Source organism: Lepidochelys kempii, chromosome 15, assembly GCF_965140265.1.
Source record: "Lepidochelys kempii isolate rLepKem1 chromosome 15, rLepKem1.hap2, whole genome shotgun sequence".
Classification (NCBI taxonomy): domain Eukaryota; kingdom Metazoa; phylum Chordata; order Testudines; family Cheloniidae; genus Lepidochelys; species Lepidochelys kempii.
Genome location: NC_133270.1, coordinates 15,659,368 through 15,675,210, shown reverse-complemented (window position 1 = coordinate 15,675,210; position 15,843 = coordinate 15,659,368). Strand labels below are relative to the sequence as shown.

The following is a 15,843-nucleotide window of genomic DNA, read 5'->3' as shown; positions in this document are numbered from 1 at the left end:
GAGTGGGTCTTCCATTCAAATACCTGGCCCGATCCTGGGTAGCTTGTGAGATCTCATGAGATCACAGTAGGAGAATGGTATTGGCTGCAAACAGCTACCATAGGATAATAGAAGCTAGATGGAATGCTCATCTTATGTCAGCTAGTTGTATGATTGATCCATCTTTAACATTTCCTGATGGTTTGTTCAGTAGAAGTTTAAAAGTCCACCCCTGCTGTTGAGAGACCATTCTTGAGAGCAAAGTGTATTAGGCTGGGGAAGCTTCTCCTGATACTCAGCCTAAATGTTTCTTTCCAAAATGTAGATCTCTTGTTTTTCCATAAATAATTAACTATTTCCACTTAACAGTTGGGGGTTTACACTCTCTTCAGATATTTGGTACTCTGTCATCTCTTAGCCGAACATCTCTCTCTCTTGCTCTCTCCCCTTTAATCTCTCCTCATCAGTCAGTAACCCAGATCACCGTTGTAGCTCTTGTGTGAACTCCCTCCACTTCGTTAGTATCTTTCTGATACGTGGTGCTCAGAAATATACACAGTATTCCAGGTACAGTCACACCAGAACCGCAGAGAGAGTGACTGTTAGGTCCTTGCTCTAAATACACCTGACCTCAGTCTTTATACCCCCAAAATTACATTGTCCTTTTCCTGGCTGCCATATATTGCTCCAAACACACGTTTAATTTGCTGTCCTCTATCACCTGAGGACTACTTCATCCAAGTTTCTCTCTCCTATAGATTACAGTTCAGATTGTTTTCCCCCAGCTGTATTAATTGGTATCTCTTACAAACTGAATTTTGTTATTTTGAACATTTCTAATCTTTCTAGGTCTCTGCATTTTCTCTGTCTTGATTGGAAGTCAACTCTCCCAATTTAACATTGTCTACAGATTTCACTAACATGTTTCCAGATAACTAACAAAGATCTTAAATACTCCAGGACTTAATACTGATCCCTGATACTAATGATACAGACCCTCTTTGTAAATTGCATTGATATCTTTGGATGAAACATAAGAGCAGGTATTGGTGATATTTTTGATATCCCATAAGAGATCTCTCACCCACCCCCTCATTTGATAAACTGCCGATGTTACACTTTTAGCTAGTTTTCAATGTGTATGTCCCCTCCACAAAGCAATTTGAATTAATTTTTCAAGTAAGATTTTATGAGTTGATATTAAATCCCAACATATGGCCTGTACTACATTCCCTTCAGACTTTAATTTGGAGATTCTGTCAAAGCAATCAAGTTCGGCTGGCAACATTTATTCTTTATGAACCCATGCTGGTTATTGTATATTAATTATAGGTTAAACCCAAATGTAACATCTTGCCTCTTTCTCTTTGAGTAGTTGTGAAGATCTGGGATAGAAGGCAGTGTACATGTTTCTACCAGAATGTGTTATATGGGACGGGGAAATCTGAGGCTCCTACCACAGCTCAGGGGCAGATGACCAGAAACGCAAAGAGTCAGATTTTTTGCCTTGAGAGGATAAGCCTACACTCACTCTGTGAAAAGTGCTGAGCTCTGTGGGCCTCCTGAAGGAGCTATATGAGGTACAGTGTATGTTAAGAGCTTCCTAGTGTGCAGCAGCAATGTACCTTCTGCAATAACCCCACGCCCCCTTTAGGGTGGATGGTGTATCGTGTATTGAGGGGTGGTAAGCAAAGAGGAGTCTCTGCATATTAGTGCTCAGGGACTCTCAGCCCTTCACCACCCCTGTGCATCCATGCACACCCAAGCCCTAAAGTTTGCTGAGATACAGAAAAATTATTCCTGCTATGCACTGTAAAACCATATACAAGTTACTGTTGGCGTCCAAGCCTGCAGGGGATGGGCGTCCTGTGAGAGGAACTGTGCTGCCTCTCTAGGTTTTATTCAATAGCAATCCTTGTGGGTGATGAAGAAGCTGAGTTGACAATCTTGTCTCTTTCTCATTGGCCAGGAGGGTGCTGCTTGTCACATGGGGCTGCCAGAAAAATTATTATAAAATGTGGTTGTGCAAGTCAAATGGTTCCAGAGCTGTAACTGGCTTAGTCCCCGTAAATAACGGAGTGTTAGAAAGATTAATGGATTTAATCCCCAGTGCTTTGAACCACAAAAAATGATGGAATGGTGTTTTCTCAGGAGAAGTGACTAGAGAAGAAAAATCAGGGCATAAAACATACAGTGGCAGATACATTTGCAGCCATTTAAAAATAAAGTATGTATGTATTGCTGTGTGGTTTTTTTTAAGTGTTGCTGTACAGCCTAATCAGCTGTAGACAAGACATGCATCCTGACAAGCTGTTGAACACCACTGGTGTTTGTGAGAAGAAGCATAACTAATGAACAAAGTTGGAGGTAGCTGAGCTGTGTGCTAATTGATATTGTACTCTTGAGCCATTTCCCATTTGCTATTCTATTTGTCTAAAGGGTAAAGCAAACACTTTCTATGGAGACAGAGGGCTCCTTGGCAATGAACGGGGTGCACAGTCATTGCATACAATCAGAAGGGGCTGGATACAGGGATGACGTGGTAGGGACACACCACTCTATCTGAGCTTCCTGTGGTATGGGGTAGGACATGGTTGGGTCCAGATGATTTCCACTGTGTGAATCCTCTCACCATTAACCAGCATTGTGGAAGGCAGTGTAAGTGCCCATGGAGGTTAGTCCAGCCGCTATGCTGGAGTAACCTCTATGAAGCAGCTCTGAAGCCACTTCACAGCTTGTGCAGGAGGGTTCCTAATCAGGCTGGGTGCATTCACCCCAAAGGCAGTTTTCAAAGTGTACATAACAAGTGAGAATTCTTGGGAGACTGATCTTATCATCCCATTAAAGTCATTAGCAAAACTCCCCATTAACTCTGTCTTGAATTAGGCCCCTCTGTATGTTTTTTTTAATCTCTAAATTCCATGATTTTATCGCTGCCTAAAAGGACATATATAGTATTGCCAGCACCAAGTATTCAAAAATCATGACTGAGGCCCCCAATTCATATCTTTTAAAATGGGTTAGTTTTTTTTGCCTCCTGGTTTTGAATCTCTAGGATGTACTTGGGTCACGTTTTTAAGCTTGTATTCCACAATCATGAGGGCTAGAAACTTTAAAAACAAACAAAAAACTGATTCTCACTTAATGAAAGGTCTTCAAGGGCCAGGGCTTTAAGAAAAACATTAAATATCATGAGATTTATGGCAAAATTGTAACAGCTGGCAACACTGTGAAATTCTTACCTGTTAGTAATTTGTTAAAGTTTAAATCAGAAAGAACCTCAGAATTTTAATTTACTATTTTTTAACATTTCACCTTTAATAATGAAGAGGCTAGTTAGTTTTATTTTGTTTTGTTTTTTAATCATTAGTTTTATTTCCAGGCTCTCCTGCATTAACACAAAGGGTTTTTATGGTCAGAACAGTTGAGAGGAATGTTTAAATAGAAAAGAAAAAAAGTTCATTGAAAATGATAAAATTAAATACTCCATTCAGATTGGGGCTTAAAAATAAAAAATATCATGCTGAAACTATTTAATGAACCATAAGTTTCAATTTCATTAGACTTGCTGTAGTTTAAAAAAAGTGAACAGAAACAGGTTAGGCCTCTTTCTCTTAACCCACCATTGCCCTTTATTGCTAGCTACAAAAAAAGCAATTCCACATTTTTGTAGCTAGTAACAAAAGGCAAGTTTGTACAAAGAGGCAGGTATGTACAGCAATTACCCAGGAATTTTTAGCTCTTGGTCCTTCACCTTAACTGGAGCAGGGGCACTCCCTATTGACTCCAGTCATTTTCTACAAAGGAGAGTCCATCCATACAACTATGGTGCCTTGAAACAAGTGTCTTAATCTCTACATCTGTCTTCTCAACACTCATGTCTTGATTTGACTCCCTCTCTCATCTGATTCTCTGCACAATAACAGTCATTGGTGTAATGAGATGAACCTGGCATGTTGAATATTTTATTAATAGTTGGACAGTTTCTTCCTGAAAGGGATATGTCCAAAGAATGTGTATTATTTGTGTTTTTATTTGGATTTTATTTGGACAAAAAATAACTTGTCCACATTATCTGCAGCACAAGTTAGGATTGGTCAGACCTATTTTGCGAAGTTTTTGGGGAGAGGTGTGCTTAGTAGAACCCTGCAGTATTCTGTACATAAGTTAACATCTGTTGCTGTGCTCTTGCAGTCAACATATGTCTCGTTCTAAATTAAACTCTTCCTAGTGAATCACAATGCTTAATTTTAGAGGGAGGAGTCAGTTGACTTATTGCCCTAGATAACCTGACTGAGATGCCACTCTCAGATTTCAAGTTATAGAACATTTCTTCAATGACGGAAGGAAAAATACACTTGTAGTATGTATGCTGCTTAATTGGCCTGCCTACTCAATGTACAGTGAAATTCCTGCATTGCAGAAATGAGAATAGAAGGATGATAGTATAAATCAAATCTTTAAAGGTTTCTACTTGAATAAAACAGCCCACCTGAGTATAATGAAGAATAGCTCACAAGGCCTTGGGGTTTCTCATTTGTGTCATTCATGCTTAGAACTCCAAAGGACAGAGAGACAGAACAGCTATGATCTCTAAGGAGATGAGGTTGCAGTTTGCTGTTTACCATATTCCATACTGTGATTCTTGAGTTATGAAGAGGTAGTTAAATGAGGTTTTGGAGAGCCAGGGGAAGTATATAGAGGGGTGGGTGGCTATAAAGGCTTCTTCCTTAGTTGCTCAGTGTCAGCGGTCACACTGATTAAGCCAATAAGCAACTAAAAGTATTATGGCTGTGAAATGCTACCTTTTAAAGTTAGCTACCTTGAGGAGTCTGTGATATCCTGAACGCTTAAGACTTCGCTTTATGGAGGCCTTTAAGTAACTAGATATCTAAATTTATTTAAATTATGTATAAAATATAAATAAATTTAATCATGAGGCTTTTGTAAAAGAGAATATAATGTATGTTACCAGATTAATCTTTATTGTAGGCCACTTTTTCTCCCTCCATCTCCCTGTTACAAAGAGAGCCTGTTCCAGGAGCAACTCTTACCCCTAAGCTTGAGCAGGAGTGGCAGAAATGTGACTTTCTGTAAAATCCTTATGTTCTCTATTAATATGATGATGTATTTTCAGATCCCTGGAATGGGTAAATTGTCTTATTCTCTTCACCTGTAGTGTCCTGGCATGCTTATAGCTTTCTGTAAGTAAACGTTGTAGCCTGTGAGTAGCTAGAGGAATGCGTGAAAACAGGCAATCTGCATTTTCTGTTGGCAGTTGAAAGTTGTGCCTTTGCCTGGGCTTTTTTTGTTTTGTTTTTCATTTATGCCTCACTTCCCTCTATGATGTCAATTTAGAGATCAGAAATTACCCCTGGATTTTTTGGGGGCATGTTATACTTATTTTTTGTGCTAGAACAGTTTGTTTATATACAAAAGTGAAAGAGCATACCAGGATGGTTAAGAAATGCGCCCAGATTTCCTATTCCTGGAAATCAAAAGCTACATTCTCTTACGCTAGAGCTCAAAGAAAAGAAACAATATCTAGCTTTTCAACATCAAATGCCTTGGTGAGGCTGCATCCTAGTTGCTGTTGTGGAACTGAAAAATAATGGGAAATGATTTGACGGGGGGAAGGAGGAGAGAAGCAAACAGGCGAGCCAGTGGGTCGTCATTAGGGTGCAAACTCATGCAGGCAGATTTCATAAATGTCTTTTGGTTTTACTGCCAGCAATAAAACTAAAGATTTATTCACCAATGGAGGCATACAATTTCAGGGATGAATGAAAGGCATAATTGTATCATTTAATGAGAGATGAAGCCACAGCTCTGCTGTATTAACCATTGACTTAGTAGAGATGGAATCTTGAGAACTTTCTAATTGAAAGTAACAATTTGAGTAATTTTGTTACTTTTTTTGAATAATTATACTATTCACATTCATGTCAGTGTATTAGTCACTAACCTAGTCTGCAATATTTTTTTTTGAATGTTTGACTGTTGTATTTTTATTAAGGTATTTTAGATTTTGTCTCCTCAAGCAACCTTTACCACTTCACAACTCTCTTTATTTTCTGTAAGATATAATTTCCTGGAATAATTATTTATCCTGATGTGATGTTGTGACCTCTTTGCTTGAAAGATGAGCTTACAAGGGCCAAGCCTTAGGGGGGAAATGATGATTATGAGGAAAGATTAAGGATTATTGAATGATACTGCCTCTCCAGTAGGCATCCCCATGTCTTAACCACTTTAACTAAAGGTCAAACAAAATTGTACAGGAAGCCACATGGCCACACAGTTTAAAGATCCACATCTAGTAGGTCATTAATTTTTTTGCTGGTTCTTTGAGTGGGTCACTTAATAGAGTTTTCAGTGTGATACTTATTTGTTGCTTATTTAACATCGTCTTGTAAATGAGGATTGCACCATACGAAACATCGCCTAAGAAACTGTCCCTGCCCCCAACAGCTTACAGTCTAATAGAGCATACTTGGTCTGAGGATATTTAGGTTTTGAAATGCTCCACAAAAGTTGATTAAAGCTCACAGCCTTTGTGTGTGTGAGGCGTGTTTTTATTGGTAGAGAAAGAGCTGAAGGGATTTGCTTCCGGTCTTACAGCAAGTGGCAGAAATAAGGCTAGCCCTCATGACTCCTGGTCCCCTTTTCTATCCACTAGTGTGACTACCCTTCTCTTGGATCAGCTACTTGACCCTAGCAAGATGTGCTGGCAAAAACATGTGCAAGGTGACTTTTCGGATCAAATCCCAAAGGAAGACTGCAATCCTGCAATTCACTGCATCTTCTGCCAGAGTGCAGCAAATTACAGGCTTCTGACCTAACACATCTGTGAAGTCAGTGGGAGTTTAGACGGAGTAAGGACCTCAGATTCAGCTCCTAATGTCCCTCAGAGTGAGCATTTGCTCCCTACTAGTATTAAGTGGCTTAAAAATGAGTGTAGTGCTTCAAGGTTTTTTGTTTAGCTATACAGTTTACAGAGATATCACTAAACTGATTTACTGACATACCCCTGAGAAATAACTTTATAATTCGTTTTTAAAATATTAGTATGGAAATTAGAGTTAATTGTTTTAAACATTAATGTCATTTTAATCATTTACCACCTTTCCATGCTTAGGAAGCTGTTTGAAATATAGTGTCTGTGTGAAAGTGGTGACTCTCCCGCTCCCCTCCCCCCAACCATTCGTTTAATACCTTGGCTACCTTTGAACCCGGAGTATTCCATGATAAAAGATCTCTGTTCTTTTATTTCATGTACTATTACTATCCTCAGTACTTTTACTGAACTACCTTCACAGCTCAGTTGGTAATACTCTTAGGTCACGAGTTCAAGTCCTACAGGAAGATTTGATATTAAGAGATTTTGGACATATTAGACATATTTTTAGACATATTCTTCTTCAAATGAGGCATTACATGGAGGGCGTCTCCTCCAATGTTTGGTGGTAGTTGTCCTGGTGGAAATAAAAGATCAGACGGCACTTTCCAAAAATGGGCAGGGACACTAATAATACTCTCTAGAAGTGGCCTCCTGCTCCCAGTCATGGATTTGCTGAACAACCGCAATCCTATTGTATGCTCTCAATAGACAGCTTCTGATATCTTTCAGAGTAGCAGCCATGTTAGTCTGTATTCGCAAAAAGAAAAGGAGTACTTGTGGCACCTTAGAGACTACCCAATTTATTTGAGCGTAAGCTTTCATGAGCTACAGCTCATTTCATCGGATGCATTCAGTGGAAAAAACATCAGTCAGTCTGATATCTGACGCTGTATGTATGGTAGAGCAAATAGCTCTTGTTTCTTGGTCCGCATAATCACTGTGCTGCTATGATCAGACTCCCTGCTGTTTTAAAAGAAGTCTGTGTTATCTTGGGTATGAAAAGTGTTGTATGAAAGTGAATTTTTTCTAAGACTGTGGAAAAAATGTGTTGCGTGATCAATAGGATCCATGTGGATCTGAAGGCCCTGCTATATTAGCTCACGTTAAATGAACCTCACTGCAAATGAATAGCACGTACTACACCACATGGGCATTCAGTTATCTTTCCTGTTTAAAGTGTTAAATTTCTCATTTAAAAATGAAGGAATCATTTTTATTGTATTGTATTTGTTTGCAGTGTTATCCTCCTTGGGCCAAATTTTTTTTAAAGGTATTTAGTTGCCTAAAGAAGTAAATAGGTGCCTACATATTTTTAAAAATTCTAGTGGGCACGTATTTGTACCTATAGGTGCCTAGAGAACTTCAATAATCTGGTCCTTTGGTGCTGGACATTTTATTTGGCTAATACTCTGGAAGGCTAAACTCAGTTTAGAATCAGAATCTCAGAGTTTGCAAGCTGTGACCAGTTATCGGAACCCAGTCCATTAATGAGCAACACTATGCTAGTAACTGGTTCTGTACTTGCTAATTAACACAACACTAAATGTCAGTCATATAACAAATATAACCAGGAATTTTTACTCTTTCAGATATTGCTATTTTAATAGCTATTTTCTATATATCGTTTACCTGAAATTTTGTCTGTATCATGTTTAGTTCAGTCTTTTCCAGCCCACCATTTAACACACGCTTGCTATTACCTGCTGTTTCATTTCCATTATACTTTTTTTTATTTTTATTTTCAGGATCCAACCAATCTGGACAAATTTAATGTGTCCGACTTCTTCCATGTTAAAAACAACTTAAAGGTGACAGACCCAGGTAAGGATGAACTAAAGCTTGGCTGAAGAAACTCTAATCCTAATATACAAACCCGGAGAATAGCTTGTGGAATGTCGAGTGATTTTTAAAAGAAAACACTGGATGGTGGGATTATGAAATGTTATGCAATGGTGCCTAGAGGCCCCAGCTCAGATTGGGACCGGTAGTTCTAGACATTGTATAAACACACAGTAAGAGACAGTCTCCACCGTGCTTATCATTAAATAGATCAGAGGACCCCAAACTGTGGGGCACACTCCCCTGGGGGTGTGTGGCTGAGGCCCGGGCCAGCCCCACTGGGGAGTGGGGAGGGAGCGCCACCCAGCTCCACTCCTGACCCCGGCTACTGGCCCCACACCCGAGGCCCCAGCCTCAGTCCCCGGCTCTGCTCCCACCCCCAGCTTCAACCTCCTTACCCCTGTTGTCCACCCCCTCCTCTCCCCAGCCAAATTCAGCTCTAAATATTTGTCAGCAAAAATTAGGCATGCTAGGGCAGAACCCAGGTATGACTTATATCACTTCAAAAAAAAAATGCTTCTGTACTGTGACACCATGTATCTTGGGCATTATGAGCCATAGATCTGTTTCATTCACTGAGGGGACAAAGGGCAGATTTTTTTGCATTATGTATCCAAAAATAGTGTCTGTCTTTTTAGTATTCCGTACAAGTGGTTTAAATTGATTTATAAGAGTTTAGGTAGCTTCCAGTTGTTCTGAAGAGTCTTTCAATGGGAAAGGATATAAAGTCAAGCCCTTTTCTAGTACATGGCCAGTAAAGTATTTGTCTCACCATACTTGGATGTCACTTTTTTCACATTGTGTCTTATTGCTGACTCATTCATTATAATCACTTCTACAAAAGCAAAAATGTGTGTCAGTTTCCATGAAAAAGATTTCTTCTTCTATAGAGAAACAAGGTGGGTGAGGTAATATCTTTTATTGGAGCAACTTCTGTTGGCTAGAGAGATATGTGTGACCTTGTTAAGTTGAAGGGGAACAAAATGATTTTGAGATCCAGAGCTTGCTTTTTAACTGAAACTGTGGTTTAATACTATCTTACAGATGAAGAAAAAGCAAAATTGGATCCATCTTACTATCTGAAAAATACAAATTTAGAGACCCGAGAGACTTTACTGGAGCTGTATAAAGAATTCAAAGGAGATGATATTCTAGCAGCTACAATGAAGGCCCCGGAAAAGAGAAAAGTGGATAAGCTGAATGCAGTAAGTTGATTTATAGTTCGACACTGATTACATTTCCGAAGAATGGTAAAAGGCATTTTTCAGTATAGTAGCCATATCGCCACCTGAGCAGACAGGGCTGTTTTCTGGTGCATGGGAACTTACCATACATCAGAGGCAATGAGAGTGGTGTAGCTAAATTATACTGCAATTCTTTAGAAATGCAGTGATGTGTGTATGTCAATGGATTTTTTTGTAAAATATTTGTAAATGAGCCTAAAATATTTTTTAAATCAGGTGCGATAAGAGGTAGAGCTCTTTAAATTTAGGATGTGATTACCATGGTGTGAGTTAGGTGATGAAGATTTTTCCTTCCAGCTTGTAATTTCTTGCTTTGAATTAATTTATCATTGGCAGAAGGAACACAGCTTAAGGGCAATGCAAGTGAATCGTTCCTGATGTAGGCATATATATAAATCACCAGAAGCAGCTTCAACAGTTCTTCTTCACAGTATTTTTAATGGATTATTGTAAAAGGTGCCCTTATCAGGGGCATATTACTGTGTGTTCATGGTTGTCAAGAAATAATCCGTCTGCATATTGAATCCAGGATTGCTGAGTGTTATCCTCTCCCTAAAACAGTTCTCTGGGACATGTCACTGTGCTTAGATTACCCTTGTATGAACATCAGTTAGTAGGAGTGTGCCACGTGATTTAAAAACAAAACAGAGGCAATTTAGACTGTTTATGAGCCTAGATATATGAGAAGCTGCAAGGCTTAGATTTGTCTTGGCTTGTTTGTTCCTATTCAGGCAATTATACAATTTTAAAAAACAAAATGTATTTGGGGAAAAAGATGAAATCATATGGACGGTGAACTGTCCGCATGTCACAGGACCAGATTGTCAGCTGGTATAATTGGCAAAGCTCCCTTGGCTTCTGTGGGAGGCAGTATAGCCTAAGGGGCAGAGCACACAGGAAACCTGGATTCTATACCCAGCACTGCCACTGATTTCACTAGGTGATCTTGGGCACGTTGCTTCATTTCCCTGCCTCTGTTTTTCCCTTTGTAAAATGAGGATATTATTGTTTACTTCAATAAAATGCTTTGAGATCTACAGATGTGTGTATAAATATTTAAACAAGCTATATATTATTACTTATTTGGTCTTGAGTTAAAAACACAAATACATCTTAAGATCCATGAGTGGGGTTCCATTTTTTTTCAGAAAAGAAAACTATGAACAGGGCTATAGATGTTAGGGGTCACGTGACAATGTCCGCTCAAGTGTCACTCTGAGTGTTCCCAAAGCCCCTCCATATGTTTAGTAAGCTTTAATTTCACTTACCCAGGATGTTTTACAGAAGTCTTGCCAGCAATGCTCCCTTCATATCTCCAGCTGTGAATATAAAAATATCTTGTGATAAGAAAACCCTTGCCTGATGATGTGGAAGCAATAAGCCCCTTGAGCTCAGTGTCTGGACAGCCTTAAGTAGAAATTCATCAGAGCAAATGTTATAGGTGACAGATGGAGAAATACCACCGCGTAGTGCTCCTCTTTCCGCTCCAGTTCTTATAAAGAGAAGGTCTGCTTTAAATAGGAAACATAGAAGACATTTGTGTACTTCTAGTAATTAAGTGGTAATATTTTAAGTAAGGAATTACAGAATCTAACCTTTTTTCTTTTTATCATGGCCAATATTACATAACCTAAAAATGAAAAGTCAATATGAAATTTTATCACAACAGTATCAGACACGCTTAAAACTGCAGCACTTGTGCATCTGCAGAAGAGGAACCAAGAAAGCCGATGTATGTTTTCCAAAGCGTTATTAAACCATGCTGTCCCTTTTGGGGGGGGGAGAATGTAGGCTGTGCCACGTAGTATAGCAACCTGCCAGATCTTATTATTTAGTTTAGCAACTGTTAGTTAAGAAAAGGAAAGCAGTATATGTATTGTTCAACGGGATAGTTTCTTTTTCAAGATCTTTAGAGCCCAGCTTTGTAGTACTGCAAAGACATTGGAAATGCGGCAAATACTTTAGGAAACATTGCTCTGGTAACATTTAAAAAAACACAAATGTATCTAATTACTGTTTATAAGACAGTCTTCACCACAGTCTATCTGAAGGCCTGGTGGGAATGAGAAGCTAAAACCGACAGTTAATTCATTCTAGCAGGGCACTTAGAAAAGTACTGGTATTTAAATCCATTGGAGAGCTTAGGGGTAAAATATTGGCTCCACTGAAGACAACGGAAAAAAACATCCATTTTATCCATGAGGCCAGGAATTTACCCGATATGTAGATGGACTTCTGATCTTCTTTTAACAATTAATAGAACTGGAGTTGCTTTGACAGTAGCTGACTAATTGCTTCCATTATTCCCTCCAGCTGTATTATTATTATTTCTTATTAATTACTACGACTGCTATTATATAGGTAGCTTGTTATTTCACTGTGTGTGTACGTACATCAAAATTAATTAGATGGATTTGAGGGCAGAGTGCAGGTGCATCTCTTTCCTCCAGTTTTTGTAATGTTAACTCTGCTGAATTTTTAATCTTTTGTACAGGCTCACTATTCTACAGGGACAGTAAGTGCTTCCTTCACATCCACTGCCATGGCCCCAGAAACAACACATGAAGCAGGTACTGTAGATACCGATCATTAACAAAGTGTATTTTAATCAAATATACTGGTATAAAGTATGTTGTCCTGTATACATACTTTTGAGAGGACTGCAAGAATGCATTGTTAACTAGTCAGTATATGATGTCTTAGAATAGTATTGTACATGCAGCTATAGCCCTGGTTTCTTCCTTGAGTGCTTGCTCATGTCGATTCCATTCTAGGTGTGTGCGCGCCCACGCACGCAGTCGTCAGAGATTTTTGCCTTAACGGTATCCATAGGGTCAGCCCTCTTGAGGTGATATATCATGCGCTCATGTGCTGATATATCAGGCGCCACTGGCCCTATGCCTTCTCAGCTCCTTCTTACTGCTCATGATGGTTGGTCGGAGCACCTCGTCTTCTGTTCTTAACAGCTGTTGTTATCTCCTTTGTAGATATAGTTTCTAGGTACTTAGTTAGCCATTAGTTTAAATGTTAGTCTTAGTTTAGTAGTTAGAGTCCCAGCTGGGACTTCTCCCTGGAGCAGGGCATGCACCTTTCTCCAGGCTTCAAACCATGCTCGTCATGCAAGAGGCCGATGCCTATTAGTGACCCCCGTGACAGCTGTTTGAAGTGCTTTGGGGAGTCCCATATAAAGGACAAGGGCAGGATCTGCAAGAACTTTCGCCCTAGAACCCAGTAGGAGCAGGATATCCACTTGAGGGCCCTCCTAGTGGAGGCTGTGCTTCGTCCTGCGTCGGAGCCCTCCCATTTGGAATCCACTCCTGGCACATCAGTATCGGTGCAGAGTGCGTTGCCGGTGCCTAAGAAGCGGCATAAGAAGAAGGGCTTCCCCGGCACCAGAGGGGAAGGTGGCTTTGGGCAAAGGACCTGTGTTGGGCCACATGCCTGCCCTAGAGCTTCACGGCAGTACTGCTGCGCTCAGACCCCCTAACCCAGCCAGGGATCTGCCTCTGACTCCTGGGAGAAGCAGGGCATCCTGGCTCCTTCTAGGGCCTTCATTGCTTGAAGCGGCCTCAGCGGCTAAAGACCCAGTAAGTCAGCTGCCTCTGCGCCAAGTGCTGGACTCAGCTAAGGACCCGCCGTCCAAGGGCAACCCAGTCATGGGACCGCCCCATAGGGAAGTGGAGCATCCTCGGACCGCAGGCATAAGTCCCCATCACCACGGCCGAGGACCCCGTTCCCACAACCTCCGTCTCTGGCCAGAAGACCCAGGTCCCTGATGCTATGCTATGCTCTCCCCCCCCGAAGTATGGGACACCAGAATCGAGGCACCGGTCCCTGTACCATTGGTACCGGCAAGCCCCCTGTCAGAGATCGCCATGGTGCAGGTCGCTATCGCCTGGACGATCTCCCAAGCGTCAAGCCCCCACCAGTATGGGATTGCTCCCCATTGTGGCACTGGTCTCCATCTCCCTGGTACCGCTCGTAGGACAGGCACCGATCCTCACCCTCTTCTCACCAGTCACCAATGAGGGTCAGTCGGCAAACTCAAGCTTCCACTGCTCCAGCCTGGTCACCGGAGGGGCAAGGGTTCAAGTTGGAGCAGGAGTTCAGTCCCTCGCCAAGAAAAGGTGACTCACCACCGACTCACAAGACCGGCATGGCATTTGCGATAGCAGCATGGCAGCAGGGACAGTGGCCTGCTCAATGGCCATACTGGAATCTTTGGGGCATGCTGATGATGTTGGTCCCGTACTCCCACCATTCCTTCCTGGCTGCCTGGGACAAACCAGCACCGGAGTCGGAGCAGGGTGCAGAATCTGATGTGGGGGCAGCACAGCAGGCTCCTACACCTAAGGAGCCATCCCTAGAGAGGGAAGGGGAACCTGCCTCTCCCCCTGCAGTGCAGTTGTCATAGTTGTCTCCAGAGGAAGCGGTGGCGGGCCCCTCCCAAACTGGCAGTCCCATCCATGACTTTAAGGAGCACCAGGCCCTCCTAAGAGGGTGGCTACTGATTTAAACCTGGAGACTGAGGAGTTGATGGAGGAGTCAGATGACCTTTTTAATGTCATATCCTCCACCATCCCTGCCCAGATCGCGCTGCCTGTCCACTCAGGGGTTCTTATGATTGCAAAATTGCTGTGGCAGACCCCCTCTGCCATTCCGCCCACTTCTAAGAAGGCGGAAAAGTAGTATTTTGTCCCTGTAAAGGGATTTGAATAGCTAAATACACACCCTCCAGCTGGGTCATTGGTTGTGTCCGCTGTTAATGAAAGGGACAGGTGAGTGGCATGCCGAAAAACAAAGACGCCAAGAGACTGGACTTATTTGGCAGAAAGATTTATTCTACAGCCATCCTGCAATTTTGGGTGTCTAACCACCAGGTCCTGTTAGTCAGATACAGTTTTAATCTGTGGGACTCCCTTAGTAAATTAAAGGAGGCTCTTCCACAGGACCAAGCCCAGGAGTTCACCTATTCAGAGGAGAAAGGCAAAGTGATGGCGAAAGGTGCCCTCCAGATGGCCTGGGAGGCTACTGACTCGGCGGCCAGGGTTGTCACCTCTGCGGTGGTAGTGAGGCGCAGCTCTTGGTTACAGTCTTGTGGGTTATCCCAGGAGATGCAGACCACACTACAGGACCTCCCATTTGAAGGAGCAGGGCTCTTCTCCGAGCTCATGGACGCACAGCTGCACGGTTGACCTGTTCACGGCTGACTTCAGACTGTTGGGTGCTTGACATATCTTCGGGCTACAGCCTGCAGTTCTTGGCTGACCCTCCCTCCGACCCCCCTTCCCCATTCCTCTTCAGGGACCCTTCTCACAAGCAACTCCTCGCCCAGGAGGTAGACAACCTCAGAATGGGGGTAGTAGAGGAGGTCCCTCAGGAGAAGAGGGTTGAAAGGATTCTACTCAGATTATTTCCTAATCCCAAAAGCGAAATGGGGCCTCAGACCCAACTTGGACCTGCGACGCCTCAACAAGCACCTCAAAAAGTTGAAGTTCTGCATGGTTTCCCTGGCCTCCATAGTCTCCTCCCTGGATCCGGGAGACTAGTATGCCGCCCTTGTCTTGAAGGATGCATATTTCCATGTCTCCATTTTCTCTGGACAAAGACAATTCCTCCATTTTGAGTTCCTCCATTTCCAATTCATGACACTGCCCTTCGGACTCTCGTAACCCCCAAGAGTGTTCACAAAGTGCATAGCACTCAGGAGGGTGCCACAGCTGACCCCATGGGTACCCTAAGGCAAAAATCTCCGATGACTGTGCACATGGGCACGCACACACCTAGAACGGAATGGACATGAGCAACACATCTTGAACAATAGTTACGAAAAGGTAGGCAGCTGTTTTTTCCAGTGAGTTCATTCCAAAATAATGTAGC

The 15,843-nt window shown here is 41.9% G+C and overlaps 1 protein-coding gene across 7 annotated transcripts in view; it reads left to right on the top strand.

Annotated features, from left to right (window-relative positions):
• PPIL2 (peptidylprolyl isomerase like 2) overlaps positions 1–15,843 on the top strand; it is a 118,987-nt gene that overhangs the window by 46,727 nt on the left and 56,417 nt on the right. For all 7 annotated transcript variants that reach the window (XR_012155048.1, XM_073312715.1, XM_073312716.1 and 4 more), the window contains 3 exons: positions 8,626–8,701; positions 9,764–9,924; positions 12,458–12,533. Coding sequence is in view for 6 of the 7 variants with exons in the window: in XM_073312715.1 (XP_073168816.1) it covers positions 8,626–8,701; positions 9,764–9,924; positions 12,458–12,533 (313 nt within the window). In the remaining variant the exon portion in view is untranslated. The remainder of the gene's footprint in view (positions 1–8,625; positions 8,702–9,763; positions 9,925–12,457; positions 12,534–15,843) is intronic.